Source organism: Felis catus, chromosome B3 (genome assembly GCF_018350175.1).
Source record: "Felis catus isolate Fca126 chromosome B3, F.catus_Fca126_mat1.0, whole genome shotgun sequence".
NCBI classification, from domain to species: Eukaryota; Metazoa; Chordata; class Mammalia; order Carnivora; family Felidae; genus Felis; species Felis catus.
Window position 1 is genome coordinate 90291168 of NC_058373.1, and position 26795 is coordinate 90317962.

At 35.5% G+C, this 26795-nt stretch overlaps 1 protein-coding gene across 6 annotated transcripts in view; it reads left to right on the top strand.

Annotated features, from left to right (window-relative positions):
• The window catches only part of LRFN5 (leucine rich repeat and fibronectin type III domain containing 5), a 249620-nt gene that overhangs the window by 215817 nt on the left and 7008 nt on the right, over positions 1-26795 (top strand). For 3 of the 6 annotated variants that reach the window (XM_045059863.1, XM_023255665.2, XM_045059864.1), the window contains 2 exons: positions 15903-17307; positions 20069-20781. In XM_045059863.1, coding sequence (XP_044915798.1) covers positions 15923-17307; positions 20069-20781 — 2098 coding nt within the window. In that variant the 5' untranslated portion in view covers positions 15903-15922. Of the gene's footprint in view, positions 1-15902; positions 17308-17559; positions 17849-20068; positions 20782-26795 lie in introns of those variants that run through there. The other 3 variants (XR_002743063.2, XM_023255666.2, XM_023255667.2) reach the window with 3 other exon arrangements.

Sequence of the window (26795 nt, forward strand, 5' to 3'; positions counted from 1 at the left end):
GATTCACCTTATTTAAAAATGTTTGTCATGAGCTTTGAAGGGTGACACTTAAAAAAATAATCATATATCAAAAAATTATTACTGGGGAGTCTGGGTGGCTCAGTCGGTTGAGCATCCGACTTTGGCTCAGGTCATGATCTCACACTCTGTGAGTTCGAGCCCCACGTCGGGCTCTGTGCTGACAGCTCAGAGCCTGGAGCCTGTTTTGGATTCTGTGTCTCCTTCTCTCTTTTACCCTCCCCTGTTCATGCTCTGCCTCTCTCTGTCTCAAAAATAAATAAATGTTAAAAATTTTTTTAATTATTATTTTGTAAATAAATAGCAATGAAAAATGTCCTTAAATTTAGACAATAGAGTGCTATCAAGAAATTTTAAACAATGCATTTCTATTGTCTGCAAACCAGCAATATCCATCATGTCCTTCAGGGATTGCATGCTTATAGATTTTAATTTTTTTTTTAATTTATTTTGAGAGAGAGAATGAGCACCACTGGGGGAGGAACAGAGAGAAGAGGGGAGAGAGAATTCCAGGTAGGCTCTGTACTGTCAGCACAGAATCCCACACAGGGTTTGAACTCACAAACTATGAGATTATGACCTCAGCTGAAATGAAGAGTCAAATAGGTGCTTAACTGACTGAGCCATCTAGGCACCCCAGATTTTAATACCAGTATCTTCTTTACTTCAAAGTTTATCCAACCTGGACTTAAATGGACACATATCTTCAAAAATAGATTATGTCAAACCAAAGTCATTATATTTCATCACATTCAAGCTTCTTTTCTTCCCTATATATGCTCCAAACTAATTTTCTTTCCTGTAGACACTCCATATTATAATCAGTGTAACCTGACCCACCCAAGCCAAAGTTGAGGAATCAAACCAACACTTGCACTTACCTACACATTTAATCAATAACCAAGTCAGAAATATTTTTACATTTCATTCACATAATCAGAGAATATTTATAGTTGACCTAATGCCTGATTTTATAAAATTTTCATTGGTTAGCTTGAAAAAATCAATTAACTTTTCTAACTTACTATCAAGAAATGCCCTTGAGGTGGCTGGGTGGCTCAGTCAGTTGAGCGTTCAACTCTTGATTTTGACTCAAGTAATGATCTCACTGGTTTGTGGGATGGAGGCTGCATTGGGCTTCATGCTGACAGCACAGAGCCTGCTTGGGCTTTTCTCTCTCTCCCTTAGTGCCTCTCCCCTGCTTACACGCACACACACACACACACACACTCTCAAAATAAATAAGCATTAAAAAAAGGAGAAAAAATGCCCCAGGGATTGACTACTGATATGACAGATATATGTAAAATGTGTTCACTCACTTTGGTCATCATAACATACTTGTTTTTAGCAATTTTGTGGACTTTGTTATAGCATAGAGCAAAAATCTGTCAAAAATCTTGCAATTAACAGACAATTTTTATGGTCATATGACTCATTGCTAATACATATGAATCAGCATTAAAAGAATCCAAGTTAGTTTTAACGTTTTTTTTACAGAAAATACATGCTCACTATATATGATGTTTTAAAAATATTTGAAATGTCTGTAGACATACAGTTGAACGCATGATACGTTTCATTCTAGTCCTTTTTATTGCATTCACATTTGGTGCTTTAATACTTTTAAAATCATACTGGAACCAGTTGATTTTAGTTTGGCCATGAGTAGCAGAGACTTTTCAGAACAATAGTTTAAATATATTGGAAGGTAATCCAGGGCTGATAGAGCAACTCCATTATAATCAGGAATGCCTCCTCCGTCATCTTGACTCATGACACCCATCTTCAAGGTCACCTCAGTGTTCAAGTTGGCTGCTAGAGTTACAGACATCTTCTCCAAATTATAGTTGAGAAGAAGGTAGATGGACATAAGGAGAGGCAGAATAATTCCCATCTTGGTCATCTCCCTTTAAGCACCTGTCTCTGAACTTCTTGTCATCATTTTCACTTACACCTCATTGGAAGAAAATGACTCACATGATTGATTATATCTCCCTGCAAATGAAGCTAGAAAATAAACTCTTCCTTCTGGGAAGCAATACAGCAGGGAAAAACTGAGTTTCTGTTCCTAAGGAAGAGAAGAATGGGTATTGAAAAGGCAACTAGTACTTACACACACACACACACACACACACACACACACACACACACACATAACGTGTGCACGCATACAGATATGCATATAGCCTGGGAGGTACATGAATACATATATATGATTGTTATTCTGTTTCGTTTTGTTTTGTTTTTCACTAAATACCTGCTTTGCTGCTGCTTCCACTCATGGAGTAGTTATCATGAGTTGGTCATTTTGTTTTACACCTACCTTCAGATGCAGGCTAGCACAGTGCTGCATTTAAAGTTAACACAAACCCCAAATCCAGAGGCATTTACAGATCATGCAAATTTTACTTAAGATTTTCTTAAAGGGTATAAGAGGAAATTGCAGTGCCCAAGATACAACAAAATATCCTATAATTCTCCTAATCTGTCACTTCTTTTACAACACAAGACAACTAAGTTAATCAGTCTTATCAGTCCTCTCCCTTGTCAAGAGCCTGCCAATATAGGGACTTTCTCTTTTTCATTTTGTTTTGTTTGTTTCAAGTTTTTATTTAAATTCTAGTTACTTAACACATAGGCTAATATTGGTTTCAGGAGTAGAATTTAGTGCTTCAGTACTTCTGTACATCACCCGGTGCTAATCATAACATGTGCCCTCCTTCCTTAACACCCATCACCCATTTAGCCCATCCCCTGCCCACCTATCTCCATCAACCCTCAGTTTGTTCTCTATAGTTAAGAGTCTCTTATGGTTTGCTTCCCTTGCCTTTTTTTCTTTCATTCCCTCATTCTATACTTTATCCTTTTCTCCAGCCTCCATGACCTTCTTTAATGTTAGAGAGCATAAAATTCAATGTCTCCTGCCTCTAACAATGTGTAAGAATATCATTTCATTGTATTGTTACCAGCACTGATATTATAATTTTAAAACTCTAATTAAATTAAACTAATGAAAACTATTTATAAAAATTAAAACTAATTAAAACTATTTACAAAGATGGTATTTTTATTCACATTTTAATTACTAAAAACCTTGGACACTCAGACCCTTGCTAAGTAGTTGGATTTCCATCTTCACTCCTTTTTCTAATACTTACTTAGAGACTACCATGTGCCTTTCCTTCCTCTAGACGGTCAGGATACAGTGATGGACAAAAGAGAGAAATCCCTATCCTCATGAGCCTTTATTTTACTTGATGGGGTCAGAAAATAAGCAAAGATAAACAAAATATATAGAAGGTGAGATGATAGCAATGGTTATGGAGAAAAATAAAATGGGGATTGGAAAGTGAAGATTACAATTTAAATGCGAGTGGGCAGACCCCACTGAAGTGACATTTAACTAAAGACTGGAAAGAATTGAGGGGTTAAATTAGACATATGCATACAGATGGTTGGAGATCCAAAAAAGAAAAGAAGGGGGGGGGATACAAAGTCTTTAGTAACAGTTTGCCCCATGTGTTTGAGAAATAGCAAAGTGACCAATGTGACAAGAGTGAAGCAAATCAGGGCCACAGTAGTACTGAAATCAGAGAAGCAGAAATTTATGGCCAATTGTAAGGACCTGGACATTTCTTCAAGTGAGATGAAATACCAGTAGAAAGTTTTTGATACGGTTTAAGTTTTAACAAGATCACTCTGACTCATTTGTGGAAAATAGATTAAAGGGGGATAATGGCTGATGCGGAGACTGTTGTTAAATTCCAAGTGAAAGACAATGAAAAGTCATAGCAGTAGATATGATCCCATCATGTATATTCTTCCTGTATAGTGTACAGGGTCATTAATGAACTGGAATGCTGTAGAACAAAAAGAGAGAAGTAATGAATAATTCCAATGGCTGAGTCTGGGCTTTGAAAAGAACCAGGTTTTAAATAATTACATAGAAATACTATAGAAGGAGTAAGGCATATTTGAGAAAGTTAGGAGTTCAGTTGTAGACATGTTAATTTTGAGAGTATTAGAAATAAAAATGGGAAAAAAAGAGAAATCAAAATGGAGTGGATATGTTGGCAGTTCAGTACAGAAAGAGAGTGGTTCAGGCTTCAAAGAATCATCTGTCTATATCCTTAATTCAGCTGTCTCTTAAATTTATAATTTTTTTATATAATTGAGTATGAGCTTTTTATGTAGTGATATTATTTTACTTTTTGAAATATGCATAATGTCAAATTGAAATGATCATTATGTTGTAAAAAGCAAAACAATGTTAATACAAAAAATAGGAGAATCTAATAAGACTGAGTGGGTGTGTTTGAGAGAGACGGGAGGGAAATGGAAAGGAAGGAGAAAGGAAGAGGGAAAAAGAAAGGGAGAGGGAGAGACAGAGGGAGAGGAGACAGAGAGAGAGAGAAAGAACACCACATTGCTTTCAGTGATATAAAAGCGTCCATATGGTGTTAGTTTGTCAAAACATTTCTGTAGGAGTACTGCCGGAACTTTCCACCCGCACACATATTTAGTATTTAAACCCTCAATAAATTCACTACTTCCTCTGTGTATGTTGTATATGCGTTTCTTTATGCTCTAATTTTTTTTTTTTTTAGATTTTCAATTAGAGTTTCCATTGGTGACAACTTGGCTGCCTCAAGACCCAAAATAATAATAAGGAAAATGTAAACCACATTTTTTTTTTCCTGAGGAATTATCCAGATTTCTGGATGCCTGAACATCTCTGTGCTGAGCATCCCGTCTGCATTGCTCCACAACAGGGCCTCTTTAATTGCTATGGCAACAGCACAGTAGAACCAATATAACCACAGAGGCTCATTACATGAAATGTTAAACACCATTAGGAGACAGAAACGTAATGGATAGCATGACATCTCAAAGGCTCAGAGATTCACCTCTCAGAATTCCGAAGATAAAGGGTAAATCGTTTACTAGATTTGAAACCCTGATTAATGGCATTTAAATTTGTGTTATAACCCCTTTTATGTCCTTTCAAGTTGTCATAAAATCACGGTGAATTCTGAGGTGGGAGCTGCTGTATTCTTGGAAATTGGAAGAAAACAGGGGTTATCTGCTATTCTGCCATGGCAGGATACTGATTTCATTGCATTTCACATTTGTGGTAATGTTCCATATCCCGGACCTTCCTTTCCCTCCTGCGTCCATTGAAACCTGATTATCCTGCAATGAGACGCAATAGAAAGAGAAACCGGTGTATGAAATCCAGGTTGGAGTCTTAGATGAATAATAATGCCTTCAGACTTTCACTAAGATTCAGTTTCCTCATCATTCAGTACAAACCCAGACATGGAATGCAAGCTCTTTTTACCCTGATGTTTTGCACAAGGCTTGATATGGGGTGGGAAGGGGTGGGGGGTACCCACTTCAGGTTTGAAGCTGATGGGAAGCAACAGTGTAATATCTTGGCAAACATGATACTCTGTATCTCAGAGTTTCCTTATCTGTGGCTGTCTTTGTGAAGGATCAGGCGTATACTGTTTTACACAGAATCTTCTCCCTTTGTGTACTGCCGTCAGTGCTCCCTCCTCTCTCCTCCACACAGTGAACTTTTATTTAATTTATCAGACTGGAGTTTAGCTAGCTTGTTTCATTGCCCCTATAAAATCCATGCCTCGGGCCACCCACCATTCACATACAAAATGTATCATCAAATTATTTTGCTAAAGAGATAACCATCTACTCCCCAGATAAATATACCTATTCCTTAGAGGCACTACTGTCTTAATTAGTTGGAGTTCTAAATATAAATTATCTTACACTTTATACACGCACCACCCCTCCCACTTCCCACATATTTCTCACTTGTATCTGAACATCCGTAAGGAGTGCTTACAATCAACAGAAGTTCATTTTAGCAAACCGCTTGCCACTGACCTGACTTCCAACTACTGCTGTTCTCACCATTGGGAATCTTCACAGCCTCTCCGCGCTGGGCCATTTTAGGCTGCTTCCTCTCCCCAAGCTATTTTCTGCAAGAGAGAATGCATTCTCCTTCAGAGTTACCAGTAGTATTTACTCTCCTAATCCATGGACCTTCAAGGACATTATGGAGTGTCTGCAGTGGGCAAGAAAAGGGATAGGTCAGTCCCTATCAGTGGGAAAATACTGAGACCTCTTTATACACAGAAATCATTCTCCTTTCTATTAGGTAGAATTTCTGTTCTTAAGAGAATAATTAGTATTATCGATTTAAGTGTTTGGATAGCTTCAGTCAGGCCTTGACATACCAAAACAGAAATGAATGATGGTGGTTAAGTATGTCATTTGGGTTGTCATGAAGTCTCTGTGAAGGTGCCCTTAAATCTCCATGATAGTAACCTGCCAGCACCCTTTAAGTGTAATTTGATTATGAACAGAGATCAGGATCATAAATGAGTAAATCACTTTATGAATTTAAGTAGTCATTGTTGTCAGAATCAGCAGTCTTTATGTCTGAAAATCACCTAATAGTCAGAAAAACACACGCAAATAATATATATAAAGCATCTTCTTATCCTGGGAAAGGCATGAATTTTTGGAAATAGATCTCAATCTTAAATCTACCTTTTTTGTTTTCTTTTTGTATAGCCTTGAGGGGATTCCTTAAGATTTCTTAAGTTTTATTTCATCATATAAAATGGGAAAAAATAACCACTTTTATGAAGTTTTATGAACTTGTGCAAAGATTAAATAGGATTTGATATGATATATACATTGCACAAAAATCAGTCTTAGCTTCCTAATATAAGCCAACAAAATTAATATTAAAAACATAATAAAAGAAATAAAACATCTCTCTATGTAGCTTTTACCTTCATTTTTAAAAAACAAAATAAAACAAAGAGGTACTGAAACATTTACATATCTACTGCTTAGATAGAGCATGCTAAATATTCCATTTAGTAAACTGGTTTAATTATCAGTATCTCAATCTCATTCCTCATCTATAAAAGAGACCACTACTTCTTTCATGTTTACCTGTGTTCAGTGAATGGTAACTATTAGTTTTTTTTAGATAATTAAGTTTATTTTAGTAACTGGGCTCCTATCTGTAGTCCATTAATGTAAATACTATGGGTTGCTGGACACATGACCCATGTTGAATAAAAAATACATGTATCAATACACACATTGATAACAAAAATTAAGGATGCTCTATAACTCAAAGACCCATCTTATTTCTGTAATTTAAATATCAAAATGTATGTTCAGTTAAAACTTTTCACCATCTGCCTTCTATTATAATTGTGAACGTGCTTGTCCTGATCAGATCCCAGCCTTATAAACTTTGTAGATTCTAGCAAAGTGCCTTGCATGTGGTGCAGATGCTAAATAAATCTTCCTGAAGAAATTAATAAAAGAATGAGGGAAGAGATGCATGAGTGATTTTTTTTAAAGTTTAATTTTCAGTGTATTTAGGAATTTTACTAGTGACTTTTGTAATCGAAGATCGAGGATAATTGTTCAAGGTTATAGTTGTCTTGGTTTGAGTCTTGAATTCAACAGGTTCAATAGCGATATCCTCAGTATATATTTTAGGAGAGAATAGACTTATGATGTCATATATAATCCTTGGAAAAAATAAGCAAAAAACCTTAAATATTAGAAATGAATATCTACTGTGTTTCATATAAACTGTGTTATAAAATCTCCTTTGCAACACTGTGACCATTTTGACACATCCTAAAGCAACTCATCAGCATCAACAGGCATCAGCATCTGATCTCCAGAATTAGCCTGGACAAAGAGGCACTAATTGAATTGGTAGAGCTCTGTTGAATGATGGCAAGGCAGCTCCCGAGGGGCCCAATAGCTTTCCTTTAACTCAACATATAAATTGGTACCATATTGGTTTCTGCAGAGAATAGATTATGCTCTCAGTTGGTTGTAAAACCTAAATTTGCTTGTATATCCTATTTTAGTTGCCAAATAAATACTGATTCTCTTGAGCATATGTGATGGAACAGCCATGGACTGAAAGAAGGATGCAGTACTAGAAAATCATTTTCCAGTTTTGTGTGATAGACTCTTCTTTGTTTATAAATGTGTCACTTTGTGTCTGAAAAGAATTAACTTGAAAAAACATATAATGTAGAGATGTGTACATATTATCTAGAGAGCTGCAGCTGTATGACTATTTGCTGAGTTACATCCCCACTCAAATATTATTATCAAAACCGGTTCTGTGTGGTTTGCGTTTAACCAGTTAGAGAAAGCAATAGACAGATGTTCTAAAAGAGTTTAACTTAACCAGATAAGATTGAGGTTAGTGTCTTGGATGATCTTCATACATTTTTAAATCAGGAATTCCAACAAAGCATGACAGCTGCTCTGCTCTTCCATTCACACTCCATTCCTTCAAGTAGTACTACATAATTTTAATAAGTACATCAAGGCTTGGCACATGAACTTGTCGGAAATGAAAACTGTTTCTTTACACGATCCCACATCTTCCATCTTTTACAGATTTTGAAATCTCCACTCTGTTCTAAGATAACGTGGGAAAGCTCATTAATGACAATTCATATGACTCTTTACTTACAGGTCTTATTTAAACAAAAAAAATAAACATCAAATAAGAAAGTGGTCCACATTTTATTCTAAACTCAGTGTTACTTTCTGAATCACCGTATGGGTAGCGAAATTGTATCAGATCAGGCCGTATATATGTTGAGGAAGTAAATCAGATTATGAAACAGGATGCATAATTTGACTTGGAATGGTATCCCATCTTTGAAGATATATGGCAGAGCTAAGAAAGTACGTTTCTAAAATATGACTAAGCTCTGATTAGCTACCAATAATGTGTCACTTTATAAATTCTTCTTCCTCTGGAACCAATATTTGAAAACATAACAAAAAACCCAAATTCCCTTTTTTTTAAACTGAATCAACTATAATGAAGTATATTGGACATAAAAAGCACTGGTATTAGGGGTGCCTGTGTGGCTCAGTCCATTAAGCATCTGACTTTGGCTCAGGTCATGATCTCACAGTTCATGGGTTCGAGCCCAGCATTGGGTTCTCTGCTGTCAGCACAGAACCTGCTTTGGATCCTCTGTCCTCCTCTCTCCCTCTGTCCCTCCCCCACTCACTCAAAAATACATAAACATTATTTTTTAAAAAAAATTAATGGATATTAAATGTATAGTCAATGAATTGTGCTGAATATATACACCTATATATCACTATTTCAAATAAGATACAGAATACTTCCATGACTCCCCAGAATTTCTTTGTGTTCTTTCCCAACCATCCTTCAACTAGACAACTACTGATTTGATTTCTATCACTGTAGGTTAGTTTTACCTATTCTAAATGCACATACACTTGAAAGTTTCCAATAAATATCATCTTACTTCTGTTCCAGAAAATGTTTTTTTGAGACTTGAATTAGTTTGATAGGACTTTCATAACAAAGTGCCACAAACTGGGTGGCTTAAACAGAAATTTATTGTCCCACATTTATGGAAGCCAGAAGTCCAAAATCAAGGAGTCTGGCATATTTGGTTTCTTTTGAAAGCTGTGAAAGGGAATCTGTTCTATTCCTCTCTCGTAGATTCTGGTGCCCTTAGTCATTTCTTAGCTTATGGATACTGTTCTCATTGTGTTTTACACTGTCTTCCCTTTGTGTATATCTATCTTTGTGTCCGGATTTCCCCTGTTAATAAGGACCATATTGGATTAAGGTTTATACTTATCACCTCAACTTAACTTGATAATCTGCAAAGACCCAATTTCCAATTAAACTCACATTCAGGGATGGAGATTTAAGACTTCAATAGCTTTTTTAAAAATGTTTTTACTTATTTTTGAGACAGAGAGAGACAGAGCATGAGTAGGGGAGGGGCAGAGAGAGAGGAAGACACAGAATCTGAAGGAGGCTCCAGGCTCTGAGCTGTCAGCACAGAGCCTGACGTGGGGCTTGAACTCACGGACTGTGAGATCATGACCTGAGCCAAAGCTGGATGCTTAACTGACTGAGCCACCCAGGCGTCCCAATAGCTTTGTTTTTTAATTGGTGTGTAATTGTCATATAACATTGTATACATTTGAGGTTTAAAACATGTTTATTTGATATAATCTTATTGCAGTAAGATTGCTATTGTAGCATTAACTAACATCCCTATCATGTCACATGCTTATTTCAGTTTTTGTGGTTGGAACACTTAAGATCTAGTCTCTTAGCAATTTTGATGTTTATAATGCAGTATTGTCTGCAATTACTACACTGTGCACTAGTTTCCAGGACGCATTTATCTATTAGTTGCAAGTTTGTACCCTTACATAACATTCCCCAATTCCCTAACCCCACGCCCCTGGTAACTACCATTCTGCTTTCTGTTTCTTTGGGACAATTTCCCTAGGTACTCTATATTTTCAGATAAGAAAAAAAATGGGGAGGATTGGGGGAGGGAAAGAAAATTGAAATGAATCTTCCAGGCAACCCAGATTTTCAACTTTGGAGGAATGATGGCTGAGACATTGAAGAGCACAAAGAATAACTAGTCACTCAGGACTTTCAGCTATAAAACCACTAAGAGGGGATGGAGAGCTCAGTTCTTTTCTTCCCATACGGTATGTAGATTTTCAACAGAATGTCTGAGGTGGCATGGAGAGATACAGAAAACTTTTTAGAGGAAACCTCTACCTTCATAGAATCTAGGGTAGCTCAGCTGCAGCCACAAGCAAAGAACTGGGGATGAGGTGAAAGATAGAAGAGATCTCATTGGCCACCAAAAAAAAAAAAAAAAACAAAAACAAAAACTGGAAGCAGAGACGTAAAGTTGACTGAGGTCTCCATATGTTTGGAAATCAGATAATTCATCTGTAAAACAGTCGGGTCTCCAAAACCAAGATCCCCTGCCTTCCTGAATAGGAAAATTCTCAGCCACACTCTCCAAACAGGGGAAGCTGTTGTGAACTGAATTACGATAATACTACAACAGAGACAGACTGAAATAACTTCAGAGCATATAATGCACTACTATAAAACTCCTAAAAGATAACATAGGACAAAACCTAAATGACCTTGGGTATGGTGATGCTTTTTTATATACAACACCGAAGGCATGAGCCATGAAAGAAATAATTGATGAGCTGGATTTTATTAACATTAAAAACTTTGGCTCCAGAAAAGACAATGTCAGGAGAATGCAAAGCCAAACCAGGAACAGGGAAAAATATTGGCAAAAGACACATCTAAGAAAAGACTGCTACCCAAAATATACAAAGAATTCTTCAAACTCAATAATAATAAACAAAACATAATTTAAAAATGAGCCAAAGACCTTGACAGACACGTCAATAAAGATCTACAGAGGGCAAACAAAACATGTGGAGATACCCTACATCATATATCATCAAGGAAATGCAAATGAAAACAATGAGATGCAAATACACACCTATTAGAAAGACCAAAATCTGGATCACTGACAACATGACATGCTGGCAAGAATATGGTGCAACAGAAAGTCTCATATCACTGTTGGGAATTATGGCAAAGCCACTTTGAAAGACAGTCTAGCACTTTCTTACAAAACTAAACATTTTCTCACCATACAGTCCAGCAACCACACTCCTTGGTATTTACACGAAAGAGTTAAAAACTTGTGTCCACACCCATGTGGAGAGCAGCTTTATTCAGAATTGCCAACACTTGGAAGCAACCAAATGTCCTTTAGTAGTTGAATGGATATGTGAATGTTGGGACATGCAGACAATGAGATTATTATTCAATGCTAAAAGGAAATGAACTATTAAGACATGAAAAGACATGGAGGAACATATTATTAAGGCATATTATTAAGTGAAAGAAGTAAATATGAAAAAAGCTACATACTATATAATTCCAACTATATGACTTTCGAGAAAAGGCAGAATTATGGAGATAGTAAATACACACACACACACACACACACACACACACACACATCAGTAGTTGCAGGGATGAGCCAGGGACAGATGAATAGGCAGAGCACAGAGGACTTTTAGGACAGTGAAAATACTCTGTATATACCATAATAGTGGATATTTGTCATTTGTCTAAACCTGTAGAACGTACAATACCAAGAGTGGACCCTAACATAAACTCTAGAGGTGATTATGATGTGCTGGAAGTAGATGCATCGATTGTAGCAAATGACCACTCAGGTGGGGGATGTTGACAATGGTGGAGGCTGTGCATATGTGGGAACAATTGGTATACAGGAAATCTCTGTACTTCCCTCTCATTTTCACTGTAAACCTAAAACTGTTTTGAAAAATAAAGCATTAAAAAGAAGTTTGTTAAACTCTTAAAAAGCAGGCAGGCAGAGTACCTGTGGGTTGAGCATCCAGCTTCGGCTCAGGTCATGATCTCATGGTTCATGGGTCCAAGCCCCACCTCGGGCCTTGCACTGGCAGTGTGGAGCCTGCTTCAGATCTTCTGTCTCCCTTTCTCTTTGACCCTGCCCCGGTCATGCTCTGTCTCTTTCTCTCAAAAATAAACATTAAAAAAAAAAAAGTAGGCTGGCCTCTCCCTACCCTAATTTATGCTAGATAGTTCCTCTTACTTACTTTCCTGTTTGAGAGGGGGAAGTCAGGGGACATCTATGGAACTCTTCGCTTTCATCCAAGAATATATCACCTTCTGGAATATAGTTACTGTAGGTTTATATCCTCAGCATTGTGATGTTATTAAAGAAAATGATGTCCAGCTTATCCAGTTTATTTGATTACTGGGGTGCAAACGATGTGGGTTTTTTTGTATGTTCATTTGTTTTGCAACTTTTAATATTCATACCAGAAGTACTATTTAGAAACAGGTTAAAACACAACAAAAATATATCTATCCACAGATATACAATTTCTGTTGTTTTCCATTCATTTGTAAAGATTCAAGATTCCATCTGATACAATTTTCCATCAACCTGAAGAGAACATCCTTTATATTTTCTTACAGCACAGTTCCTCTGGTAATGAAACTTACAGTTTGTTTCTCTCAAAATGTTTTTATTTTACTTTCATCTTTCATGGATATATATCCCACCCATATTGATGGACTTTCTTTTTTTCTTGCAACATTTTTTTTAATTTTTTAACATTTATTTATTTTTGAGACAGAGAGAGACAGAGCATGAATGGGGGAGGGGCTGAGAGAGAGGGAGACACAGAATTGGAAGCAGGCTCCAGGCTCTGAGCCATCAGCCCAGAGCCTGACGCGGGGCTCGAACTCACGGACCGCGAGATCGGGACCTGAGCCGAAGTTGGAAGCTCAACCGACTGAGCCACCCAGGCACCCCATCTTGCAACATTTAAAATATATTTTCCATTGTCTCCTATCTTGCTTTATTTCCAAAATGAAATCAGTGAGGAGTCAGCTATTATTTTCATTTTGTTCAGTTTATCTTCTTGTAATGTATCTTATTTCTGTGACTCCTTTTAAGATTTTTTTTTTCCTTTGGTTACCTGCAATTTGCTTATGATGTGTCCTGGTATAGTTTTCCTTGTTTTGAGCTTGGATTTTTGTGTTGTTGTTTCTTTTATCACAAATGTGAAAAAAATTTGCCTTTATATCTACTTTATAGACTTCTGCCGATACTCCGATTATATGCTTCTTAATATTTTTGGCTTCTAAATATTTTTCCACAGGTCACTGAGTTTTTGTTCACTTTTTTACCCCATTTTTCCCTCTCTCCGCCAGAGTTTCAGTATGGTTAGTATCTGTTGCCCTGTTTCTACCTATAGGATAGCTGAAGTTCTTTCTTTGGATAACTCTCTTCTGGTATTTCGCCTCATAAATTCAAGCCACCAGAGACTCTGCACTCCAGTCCATACTCTTCAGTTCATGTGTCATCTGGTTTTCTCTCCCTGTGCTATGCTTTACAAAGTGTCTCTGGAGCAGCAGTAGGGTTCATTTATTTTTTGTTCACGTTTCCCAAGGATCACAATACTGTGCTGCTTTTTTTTTCCAATGTGTGAAATCTATGGTTATATATATTTTTGTACTTTTTTTTTTTGCTGCTTCTTGTGGAAAGGCTAGTTTAGTACTAGTTATTCTGTCACAAACAGAAGAGTAAGACCATTTCATTTGTTGAGACTGACAGTGCTTGTTCATAACAACCACATTAAATAGGAGATAAACTAGGTGTAAAAGAAATCAAATCTATAAGAATATATTTTGTTTAGGAAACTAGGTCTATTCTTTCTGGAAGAAGTCCATATTTTATATTTTCATTAATTAGAAATTGTGACTGGTTTCCTCCAGCCATTTTCATTGACATTTGAAACTACATGTAATTTGTGAGAATTTTATTTTATTTATTTATTTATTTATTTATTTATTTATTTATTATTTGTTTAATGTTTATTTTTGAGAGAGAGCGAGTACGAGGGAGGGACAGCAAGAAAGGGAGCCAGAGGATCCAAAGCAGGCTGTGTGTCTGAAAGCAGAGAGTTGGATACGGAGCTTAAACTCATTAACTGTGAGATAATGACCTGAGCTGAAGTTGGAGACTTAACCAACTGAGCCAACCAGGCACCCATAATTTATAAGAACTTTTAATTGCTTATGTATTAGTATTTTAATTTTTTTTTAAGAGAGAGAGTATGAGGTGGGGAGGGGCAGAGGGAGAGAGAAAGAGAGAGAGAGAGAGAGAGAGAGAGAGAGAGAGAGAGAAAGAGAGAATCTTAAGCAGGCTCCATGCCCCATGCCCAGCCCAATGTGGGGCTCAATTTCACGACCCCGAGATTATGACCTGAGCCGAAATCAAGAGTAGGACCTTCAGCTGATTGAACCACCCAGGGCCCCAGTATTTAAATTTTTGATGATTAGTTTCAAGAACAAATACTTAAGATCAAATTGGAAAGTTAAAATGCCAAGATTTTTAAAATTATATTTGGATAAATATAAATGCATTAAGATTTTAAGAAAAGAAGCAATGGAATTATAATTATAGTACCTTTTGGGACTCACTGTCAAGAATTTTGATGACTGCTTTTCAAAAATTATCTGTAAAAATCCAATTTTAGGGGTGCCTGGGTGGCTCAGTCAGTTGGGCAGCCAACTACAGCTCAGGTCATGATCTCATGGTCTGTGAGTTTGAGCCCCACATGGGGTTCTGTGCTGACTGCTCAGAGCCTGGAGCCTGCTTCCGAGTCTGTGTCTCTCGCTCTCTGCCCCTTCCTTGCTTACTCTCTGTCTCTGTCTCTCTCAAAAATAATAAACATTAAAAAAATTTTTAAAAAATCCAATTTTATATTATAAAATATTCTAATTTTTAAGGAGCTCAGAGCATTTGTGGTGCATTTTTAGCATTTTTGTTTTTGAGAATAAGAGCTTTTATTTGCAGTTAAATTGTAGTATGTTCAAGATAGTTTGTAAAGATGAATACAATTTTATTAATGATTAATTACTTTCAAATACACCACAAAGTTAGCAATAACAAATGTTGACAAATTGAAATGCTTTCAAATCGTTAGGTATATCTTTAATCTTTGAACTGACAAGATTTCTTTCAGGGTTATGGGGAACTTTCATGACTCCTACCCTCCAATCTGGGCTGAATGTCACTTTTTTTATGCGTCCATGGAGCACCCTGGACATATTTCAAAAATAGCACATAATTTACAGAATTGTAATAATCTGTTGGTTTCTTTGTTTTCCCTTTTGATTTTAAATCCCACAAGGCCATGAATGGTATATTTTTTATCCTGGTGTCAATCGTAGCCTGCAATACAGAGTAGATATTTTATACTTGTTTGTTAAGTAAACAAATGAGTAAATTGCTTCTGTACTGCAATTTGCATCAAAGGATTATTCCAGTGGGAATGTGGACATTAGTGAAATGATTGGATGCTAACACTACATTTTGTGTCTTTTCTTACAGGCTCTTAAATCTGATCTACAATGGAAAAATTTCTTTTTTATCTGTTTTTCATTGGCATAGCAGTGAAAGCTCAGATCTGTCCAAAGCGTTGTGTCTGTCAGATTTTGTCTCCTAATCTCGCAACCCTTTGTGCCAAGAAAGGGCTTTTATTTGTTCCACCAAACATCGACAGAAGAACTGTGGAGCTGCGGTTGGCAGACAATTTTGTTACAAATATTAAAAGGAAAGATTTTGCCAATATGACCAGCTTGGTGGACCTGACTCTATCCAGGAATACAATAAGTTTTATCACACCTCATGCTTTTGCTGACTTGCGAAATTTGAGGGCATTGCATTTGAATAGCAACAGATTGACTAAAATTACAAACGATATGTTCAGTGGGCTTTCCAATCTCCATCATTTGATACTGAACAACAATCAGCTGACTTTAATCTCTTCTACAGCATTTGATGATGTCTTTGCCCTTGAGGAGCTGGACCTGTCCTACAATAATTTAGAAACGATTCCTTGGGATGCAGTTGAAAAGATGGTTAGCTTGCACACCCTTAGTTTGGATCATAATATGATTGATAATATTCCCAAAGGGACTTTCTCCCACTTGCACAAGATGACTCGGCTTGATGTAACATCAAACAAATTGCAGAAGCTACCACCTGATCCTCTCTTTCAGCGAGCTCAGGTACTAGCAACCTCAGGAATAATCAGCCCATCAACTTTTGCATTAAGTTTCGGTGGAAACCCTTTGCATTGCAATTGTGAATTGTTGTGGTTGAGACGTCTATCCAGAGAAGATGACCTAGAGACTTGTGCTTCTCCAGCACTTTTAACTGGCCGCTATTTTTGGTCAATTCCTGAGGAAGAGTTTTTATGTGAACCTCCTCTCATTACTCGTCATACGCATGAGATGAGAGTGCTGGAAGGTCAAAGGGCAACCCTGAGGTGCAAAGCTAGGGGGGACCCTGAACCTGCAATTCACTGGATTTCTCCTGAAGGGAAGCTTATTTCAAATGCAACAAGATCTCTGGTGTATGATAACGGAACACTTGATATTCTTATCACGACTGTGAAGGATACAGGTGCTTTTACCTGCATTGCTTCCAATCCTGCTGGGGAAGCAACACAAACAGTGGATCTTCATATAATTAAGCTCCCTCACTTACTCAACAGTACAAACCATATCCACGAGCCTGATCCTGGTTCTTCAGATATCTCAACTTCTACGAAGTCAGGTTCTAATGCAAGCAGTAGTAATGGTGATCCTAAAATGAGTCAAGATAAAATTGTAGTAGCAGAAGCGACATCATCCACGGCACTACTTAAATTTAATTTTCAAAGAAATATTCCTGGAATACGTATGTTCCAAATCCAGTATAATGGTACTTATGATGACACCCTTGTTTACAGGTAAGAAAAATTAACCAGATTTTTGTACTTACCATGCACTCAATGTAGGGCTTGTTAATGTGCTACTGATTTGTTTTTTTAATTGGCAGTGCTACCCTGTGTTGTGATTACAGCACTCTGTTGTTTAAAGTGTGTAATATAAGGTTTGTGAAAGGTGATCACCTGTGGGGCAATATTTTGAATGGTGTTATTTTTAGAGTTAAAATTTATATTTAATATGATGCTTACTTACTTTCTTTCCCCTCATCTAAGAGATGTGACTATCAGAGAGAGAACAAGACTGATTTATTTTACAAATTCAAAAACATACCAGAACTTACACATCCACATGAGTGTTCTTTCCTTCAAGGAAGTCACGTTGGGAGGCTATACCATTACCCCAATGATGCTGGCATTGCTCAAAGCACTTTTGGAATTATCTTTAGAACCTTCGTCATACTATTTTGAATATCCTCAGTGGTGGCAAATCTTCGTCTTTTGAGGGTGAATTTGAATTTTGGAAACAAGCAAAAGCCATTTGGAGCCAAGTCTTATGAATAAGGTGGGTGATCAAGATGGGTATTGCCATTTTTGGTCAAAAATAGGATGTAACTATAAAATAATGAGACTGATTTTTTTGGGTGATTGAATAATGTGCATGTGTATTGTTTCATGTACACTGGTTCTTAAGACAGTTCCAAAGAGAGTTTATCAATATTTTGAGCAGTGAAAGTGTCACTAGAGTTAAATATGTAATCTCCTCATAACAACTTTGATAGAGAATTTGCATCTGACTATAGGCTTTCTGGTATGTTTTTCTAAAGTTCAGCCTCATTGATTTATAGTCACATCTTGTCCAGTTTTCAGTTGGAAATAGACATTTTTACCTCTTCATAAATTTCACCCATGATAGACTATTATTACTCCTAGGACACGACGCAAAACCATGGTTTTGAAATATACATATATATGTATCTTCTATATATATATATATATATCTTCAAGCTTTTCTGAAATGAGATCAGCTCAATTCTTACATACTCAGATGAACTCTTGAAGATAATTTGATTTTCATTCATGTATGGAAATGAGAGAACTTTTTTTTTTTAAATGAACATGGACTGGTAGAAAAAAACAACACTGGCCCAGATAGCCATATGATCAATTCTAGGCAAAGTTCTACATGGCTGACTTTTAATTTCCCCATCTTTAAAAGCAAGAGATTAAAGTAAATGGTTTCTAAAATCCTTCTCATCACTAACTGTATGGTCATGTAGACTATGATACATGCATAAAGTAGTTTGTCCTTCTTATACTCAGCTCTTTACCTAGGCTATCCATTATGTATCCCTTTGTCAAAGAAGAGTGTACATCTCTGTCCCTCACCTTCCTGTAGTTAATGTATATATTAACTTGCCTCTATCTATCTATCATCTATCTATCTATCTATCTATCTATCTCTATATATCTATGTATCTATCTATTGCATATATATAGATATATGCAATATGTCAGTTTCTAGTTTCCAAATCCTAATATTTTAATCCTACCATGACAAGTAAATTCTATGTGACCTTCAGAAAGTTGCTTGAATTTCATGACTGCAAAGCTTGTCATGAATAAAATAGTAATGATGCCTACCTCATACAATCATTGTAAGAATAAAATTATGGTGTTCTAGAAAAAAAAGAATAAAAAGAATAAAATTATGGTATAAATAATGTGCTTAGTAATGCCTGGTATTTATCATGCACTTACTAAATAATAGTGATTTTAATCAGAAATAAATACTCTGGCCTAAAAGTTGCCTGGTTCATTAGAACACATTGTCTAGGTTGTATAACAGATTACTATTGCCAAGTTTTAAAATTTTCTAAAAAATTTTTTCAGAGAAAATATATAGTTTCAAGCATTTTTTTTCTAAATGAAATCTCAGTTTAGGTCATATCTGGTTGCTACTAAAAAATGTGGGAAAAAAAAGCATCCACAGAAGAGTTTGTGATATAATGAATTTAGAGATGTCTGTAATGTTTATCAAACTTTAGAAACTGTGTTCTGAAGGTAATTTCATCAGCCCACAATGGGCAGAACAAAGGATTTATACTCTGGTCAACAGCATTGCCCTGTTCATGTTTTTAGGATAATATTACTCATGCATTTTCATCAACCTCATTTATAGATAAAAACATACTAGGAACCAAGTGTTGAAGACAAAAGAAGAGGGCTGAAATGTGTAAATGAAGTATTTTAATCTTAGTAATTATCTTAGTTATTAAAGATAGATTTACTGGATACCATTCCATAGCAGCTTATAACTGATTTGGAAAATAAATACTCTGAAATGCATTTCCATTCTGGTTTCTAATGTGATTGTCAGTGTTTTCCCTTCCTTCAAATTGGCTTTTAGTCACAGAGGTGTTGTAAGTGCTAAATGGATTTGTTTAGTAGTCAGATAATGTCACAGTCACACCTTTCAAAAGCAATTTGTCATAAATGATTTTTTAGCAGTGGCTTTTATTAGGAGTTCTGCTTTGCCAAGCAATGTAATTAGTAAGCTTGTCAAGGCATGGCACAGGCACCACTAATATAATGCAGAATCCAACAATGAGTCTTAACCATTTTAACTAGGTAAATGTAAGATTAGATCATTTCCCCATATTTCATATCTGTTATAAGTATGCTTATCTTAATGAATCCTGAAATGAAACAGAACTGAAGTCATAACGCCTGTGTGTTTATATGTTTTGTTTCTTATATTAACGCAAATTCCATTGTCCCTCAGAATGATACCTCCCACGAGCAAAACTTTTCTTGTCAATAACCTGGCTGCTGGAACTATGTATGACCTGTGTGTCTTGGCAATATATGATGATGGCATCACTTCGCTCACTGCCACGAGAGTCGTGGGTTGCATCCAGTTTACTACGGAACAAGATTATGTGCGATGCCACTTCATGCAGTCCCAGTTTTTGGGAGGCACCATGATTATTATTATTGGTGGAATAATTGTAGCATCTGTGCTGGTTTTCATCATCATCCTAATGATCCGGTATAAGGTTTGCAACAATAACGGGCAACACAAGGTCACCAAGGTCAGCAATGTCTACTCTCAAACTAATGGGGCTCAAATCCAAGGCTGTAGTGTAACGCTGCCCCAGTCCATGTCCAAACAAGCTGTGGGACATGAAGAGAATGCCCAGTGTTGTAAAGTTGCCAATGACAATGTGATACAATCTTCGGAAACTTGTTCAAGTCAGGACTCCTCTACCACTACCTCTGCTTTGCCTCCTACCTGGACTTCAAGCACTTCTGTGTCCCAGAAGCAGAAAAGAAAGACTGGCACAAAGCCAAGTACCGAACCACAGAATGAAGCCGTCACAAATGTTGAGTCCCAAAACACTAACAGGAACAACTCAACTGCATTGCAGTTAGCTAGTCGACCTCCTGATTCTGTCACAGAGGGGCCCACATCTAAAAGAGCACATTCAAAGCCAAGTAAGTTTCTCACTTTGCCTGCTGAGAGATCCAGAGCAAGGCACAGGTACTCCCTGAATGGAGGAGTAAAGGAATACTATTGTTATAGTAACTCACTGAACACACGTGGACTGTGTTCTCAAAGAAGCATGTCTATGAATGCCATGTTAATTCAGTCCCACAGTTCTGATGGGCATAGTGGAAAAACAACTCTTTCAAATTCTGAGTGGATATCGGAAAGCACTGTGTAACCTAGTATTTCTTTTTAATGAAAAAGTGATTTGAAATCTCACATAGGAAATTGGAATTTGAAATTCCAGTTTTGTTTTTCTGATACATGGCTACTAGAGCCAAGATGTATAAACCTTCCAGGTATAGTTTAATACATGAAGGTAACATATATGAAGTAGTTAGGGATAAAACGTGACAGAGCAGCAGCACCTTCTATTCTAGGGCTGACTTCCAGGTTCTACAATAGCAGAACACTAAATAAAGGTTATCATCAGACAAAAAATGTCTTGCCTATATAAATAATGATATTTTCTCCACTCTTACAAAGGCTCACTCATGGCTGATAAATATTTTTCAATGAGTAGATTGCATATTTTTTTCAAGGACAATGGTGTTTCTTTTCAGGCTGATATTATAAAGAACAACTCTGTGTTGTTACGGTACTTAAAATACTCAATAAGTATATCCAGACAGTGTTAACATAAGTATGCTTCTAAACAACATTCTTGGTTCAGGTGCCTTAATGGTCTTATGGTATTTCTCACCCATGCCATAGCTTTATGCCATAGCCATAGTGGGAAGCAAAAGAAAATGCAATTGATTTTGCATTTATCAAAAAAATCTAGTTCAGTTTTATGTCACATGCCACAATTTTATATGCTGCTACCTGGGCATGTGAAGGTGTTTTTGTTCATTCGGTACACATTTGCAGAATGAGTGAATTTTATGTTTTTCTTAATGTAAGTTAAAAAGAGAGACAAAAAAATAAGACTGCCTTATCAAAGGAAGGTTTATGTTTATCACTAAGTAAAATAAAGAATCCTTTTAATGGAATTCTTATTACATTTATAAGCAATATAAAGGCATTGCTCATTAACCAAATGGTGATTTCATTTTTCCCTTCTGCCTATAATTCTCAATTGGAATGTTTCTCTCTTAGAGTAAATGTATTCATTTTAACCTAAACCTGTGATGAAATTTAATTAGATATCATGCAGCTTAGTGCATCATTAAATCATGCAGCTTAATTTATCATTAAAAATGTTTAAATTTAAGGGCACCCAGGTGACTCAGTCAATTAAGTGTCCAACTCTTGGTTTTGGCCTGGGTCATGGTCTCAATGTTTGTGGGATTGAGCCCCATGTTGGGGTCTGTGCTGACAGTGCAGAGCCTGCTTGGAATTCTCTCTCTCCTTCTTTCTCTGCCCCTCCCCACTTTGCTCTGTCACTGTCAGAAATAAACATTTAAAAATTTTTAATTTAGTCAGACAATAATGTTGCTTTTTGGTAAATGGCATTCCTGGACATTCACTGAAATCAAGGTCTATAGATAAATGTTCCTATTTACTCATCGAAAGTCTTACATTATATGGCAACTTGATGGTAGTTTTTTAAAGATTGGTAAATGGAGGTTAATATTAAGAGGTTTCTTGATGTTTGAAGTGGGAGGTTGAGAATGAGGCTCATGTGAGAACCTTGCACAACAAAAAAAAATAGCCATAATATAATAAGATATGCATTTTATTTATATAACGTACTCCATGAGAGTAAGTTAAACACAAAGTTTATTATCTCTTACAAATCATTTTAAACATTAAAACACAGATAAGGAATGGTAGTCATTAGTTTAATTTCCTTCTACTAGAGGCATATATAAAAATGTCAGTTAATTTTAACTTGACAGAGGCACACCTTATACATGATTTGTCATGATTACATTCAAAAGCAGGTAAAATTAAAGCAGTTCGAGATTATTCTCCATGCAAGTCTTGAAAGAAATTATCTAATGTGCTAGTACCAACTTAGATGTTTCATAAATGCCTTCTTTGCCCCAGTTCCCTTTCTAATGTTTGCCTTTCACATTTCTAAAGTCTAATCAGCTTTCATGGGTCACTTGTATAGTTCTTTCAGGAATAAATGAGATTACATGTGTAGTCATATTTTGTAAAATCAAAAGCATTACTCAGAGCAAAGTGTATCTCCCACACAATTTCTGTAATCATGCTCTGATCCCAATTTAACATTTCTAATTAACTTCAAATAATTCTTCAAAAGGTGCTGAATGACAAAAGCATATCACTTTTTCTTTTCTTAGTTTTTACCTACATGGTATTAAAAAGTCCAGAATATATAAAGGCTTTCAGACTTAAAAAAATTAATCCCCAAAAAGAAATCTCTGGTATTATGAAGGTTACGGTCAAGAGGACTCTGAAATCATGCATAAAGGCCACAGTGTAACATATCTACTCTAAGCTACTGATTAACTTATTTTATATTTTTCATTTGCCTGTATTTTTTAAAATCAGTTCCCTGCTTATGTTTCAAATGAAACTTTAATTAAATATCTCTTATTTCTTATAAACATTTAGAACTCTATAACATCTAATCATGTGAAATTTATTCTGTTTGACTAAAGCCATTGAAACCATTTAATTTTTATTAGCTTTACAAGACTATTTTCAGGGTGTATTAACCAAATGCTTGAACACTTGTTTTTAGAAGCTTTGAGAAGGCCTTATGTTTCTGCCTTTTCAAAAAGTTTATATTTTGAGAGAACAATGAAAGATTGGCCTATCAAGAGGGTCAAATGTTTTTGTTTACAACTATATGAAAAACTTTTCCACCAGGGCAATTTCAGTGTGAAGTGACTGAAAAATAAATCGTTGGGATGGTTGGAGGTTATTGAAGGTACCTGGTATAATGTATGAAACACAGTAGTTACTCGAGTGAATGAATGAATAGATAGATAAATAAATGAATGAATGGGGCCAGAGACGAAGGTGCAGTAATAAGAATTTTGATTATGTGCACAATGGAGATTTGTGATCTGGCTATTTTATTACTATAAGCAAGAAATTCTATCTCTTACTATTTTTCTTTCTGTTATTTCTTGCATTTCCCATTTAACCAGCTATACATATGCAATCCAAAGCATATGATTTGCTGTTGTTGATTATGTATAGGTTGTATACATTGATTTTACTTCTTTGTTCTCAATTACTTTTTTTTTTATTTTTAGCCATTCTACACTGTGATTTCAGGTTGTTCAATATGAAAACTAACAAAAAATGTATTTGCAGATATTTGCTCTAAACATTTCTCTTTAATTATACGTCTTCCTGTGTTGTTTTTTGTTTCTTTTGGATAATTGTCCCCCAATTCAAAAATGCCCCCAACTATTATTAAAGTAGGTCTTTTGATTTAATATATGTAATTTCTGAACATCACAAAAGGATAATGAGGCATCCAAAGCTTCCTCAAAATCCTAAGCAGAAACAAAGTTTGGTTTGATGAATATCATTTATTTTTACACTACAAAAAGATTAGAACAGAGGTGCATTAAATAAATAATTTAAATTAGATACAGTAATACCTTCACGGTGGCTAATTTATTTCCTGAATTATTTTTTAAACTATTAAATGCAGTTACTTAGGTTGAGGTTATAGCAAGTATTTTATGCTTTCAGACAGTTGATTTTAGGAGCTCTGTAGATATATTTTACTAAAAATGTTTCAGAATATATGTTGAGAATTATTATAAGCTATTTATAAACATCATAAATCTATTACCTGAATGATACATGCTTTCTCCATAAGAATTGAGAAATTAAAAAAAAATAAATGTATTCCACTTATCTATAGGAATCTCTTTTTAGCTTTTCTTGAGAAGTGTTTCCTGCTTCAATTTAAAGCACTCAGGAGGTACTTACTTCCAAACTAAATTTTAACTGTTTTATTTGCTTGTATTATTACTAAGGGGAAACTAAATATTTCATTTTTAAAAGTAAAAACCTAGAGCAGTTATCACAAAATCCACAACAATTGCCTCTTAGTTTCTGAATTTTACTATTTCCCCCGTGTTATTCACAATACTAAGCTTAATAATAATCATTTAAATGCCAATAGTCTAAAAAATGTCAAAAACATAAAGTATCTTACTGTGCATAGAATTGAGAAGGTAAATGGGACATTTTTTCAAGGATTGAAGATCTGAACCCATTTTGTTCTTGGTGTGACAAAATCCTACTTCTATTTTATGATGCTAAGAAAGCAGTATTTACCATATTAAACAGAATGAAGACTACTTACGCTTTCCCTTGCTCAGTCTTCCCTTGTGTTTCAGGAAGCGTCCAGTCTTTCTTCTTTAACAGTGAATATGGATGCTTCTGCCTGTGAGTGTTGGTGGCATTTTGGGGAAAGGACTTCGGCACAGAGATAGGCTGGATGGGAAAAGGATTTTTTTCTTATCCTCCTTAGTTGATGATGATAACCATCATCATTATATAATCATTATTATTATCATTACTATTATTGACCTTATAATGTTTGTGAGTTAAGTGTCTGTTGAGTTAAATTTATGGATAAGAAATAGCTTGTTTTTAAAATTTCATACAGAAAAGGAAAATACCCAAAATGTATGACAGGAATTTGGTGATAGTTTCAAAGCTCTGTCTTTTCAGATTACTCAGTCCTTTTCCTCCCATACTAGAAAAGTGCGTGCTGGAACTACAAATACATTGAGTTTTGTCAAGTTTTGGGTTGTTTGCTTGCTTTTTGCAACAAAAACAATCCTTGTCGCAGTACAGAAGATCACTTAATAGAGGAAGAATGGTATAAGTATTACTGTGATGGAGTCATCCTAAAAATGTGGTATTGTCTGAAGTGAGACATATATAACTGGGAGTCTGTTTAAGTATGAAATTAGCTTATTAAATTATGGTGTTAATGTATTTGCAATTTTATCAAATATTACAAATAGTCCATGTAGCAAGTAGTGTACTATTGTCTTCTGATTTTGTCAGCTATTTCAAAGTCAAATTTAGGATCTAAATTTAACCTTGATAAAACACATACACAGTATATACTTATGTATCTAATATATAGATATACTAATATGTATGCTTATCACATTAATCCATTGAAATCAGAATTTTGTGTCCTGCAACATGGATTGTAATTAATGTAGCAAAATTATATTTAAATGGGCTGGCTACCAGAGTACTTATCCCAGAACAGCTGCACAAACTATACTTCTTATGTGTAAGATTACAATGGAATATAAGCTCTCTAGTAGAAATTTATTTTTCTGAACTTCCTAATGATCTCTACAACTTGTCTAATTTCCTCCACTCTTTTCAAGAAGGTTACTGTTCATGAATTTTAAAAATTAGCAAAAATTTTTTTCAAATATATTCAGAGAAGGTCATAAAGTCCCTTTCATTTTGTGTTTGGAAAGTGGATGTACGTTTGATCTTGCCTGAAACATGAACTAGGTAGATATTGTGATTCAACTCCAGAGTATGTCCAATAAATTATCCAACTAACATGAGGGCTTATGAAATAGATTGTGTTGGCTCTACCATAATGTAATTTACTAAACATTTTTTTTCCTGTATAATGTGAACATGTCTTATTATTGTTTTAATGTAAAACCTAATCTCCAGAGGCCATTATAAATTTCTATGAATATTTGTGTTTGAGGTTCTATAAAAAATATTTTGTACTGTTCTCTTCACACTCACCTCTGAACCCTGAAAATAACTTTTTCCTGATTTTTTTCTTATCATTGTGTCACTTCTTAATGACTAGGAGTATTTGTTTAAAAAGAGAACATTTGGAAAGAAATAGAATGTGTGTTATGCAGGGCTATGTAATGGTATTAAACACAGCCAATTGGAACATACATGTGGACATGTAAAGACAGAATGTTTACATATAGACCATTAGTGTTTTACATGAAGATAAATGGGTACTTCATAAAACATGATAGTATTTTGGGAGCTATTGAATAATGATTATCATAAA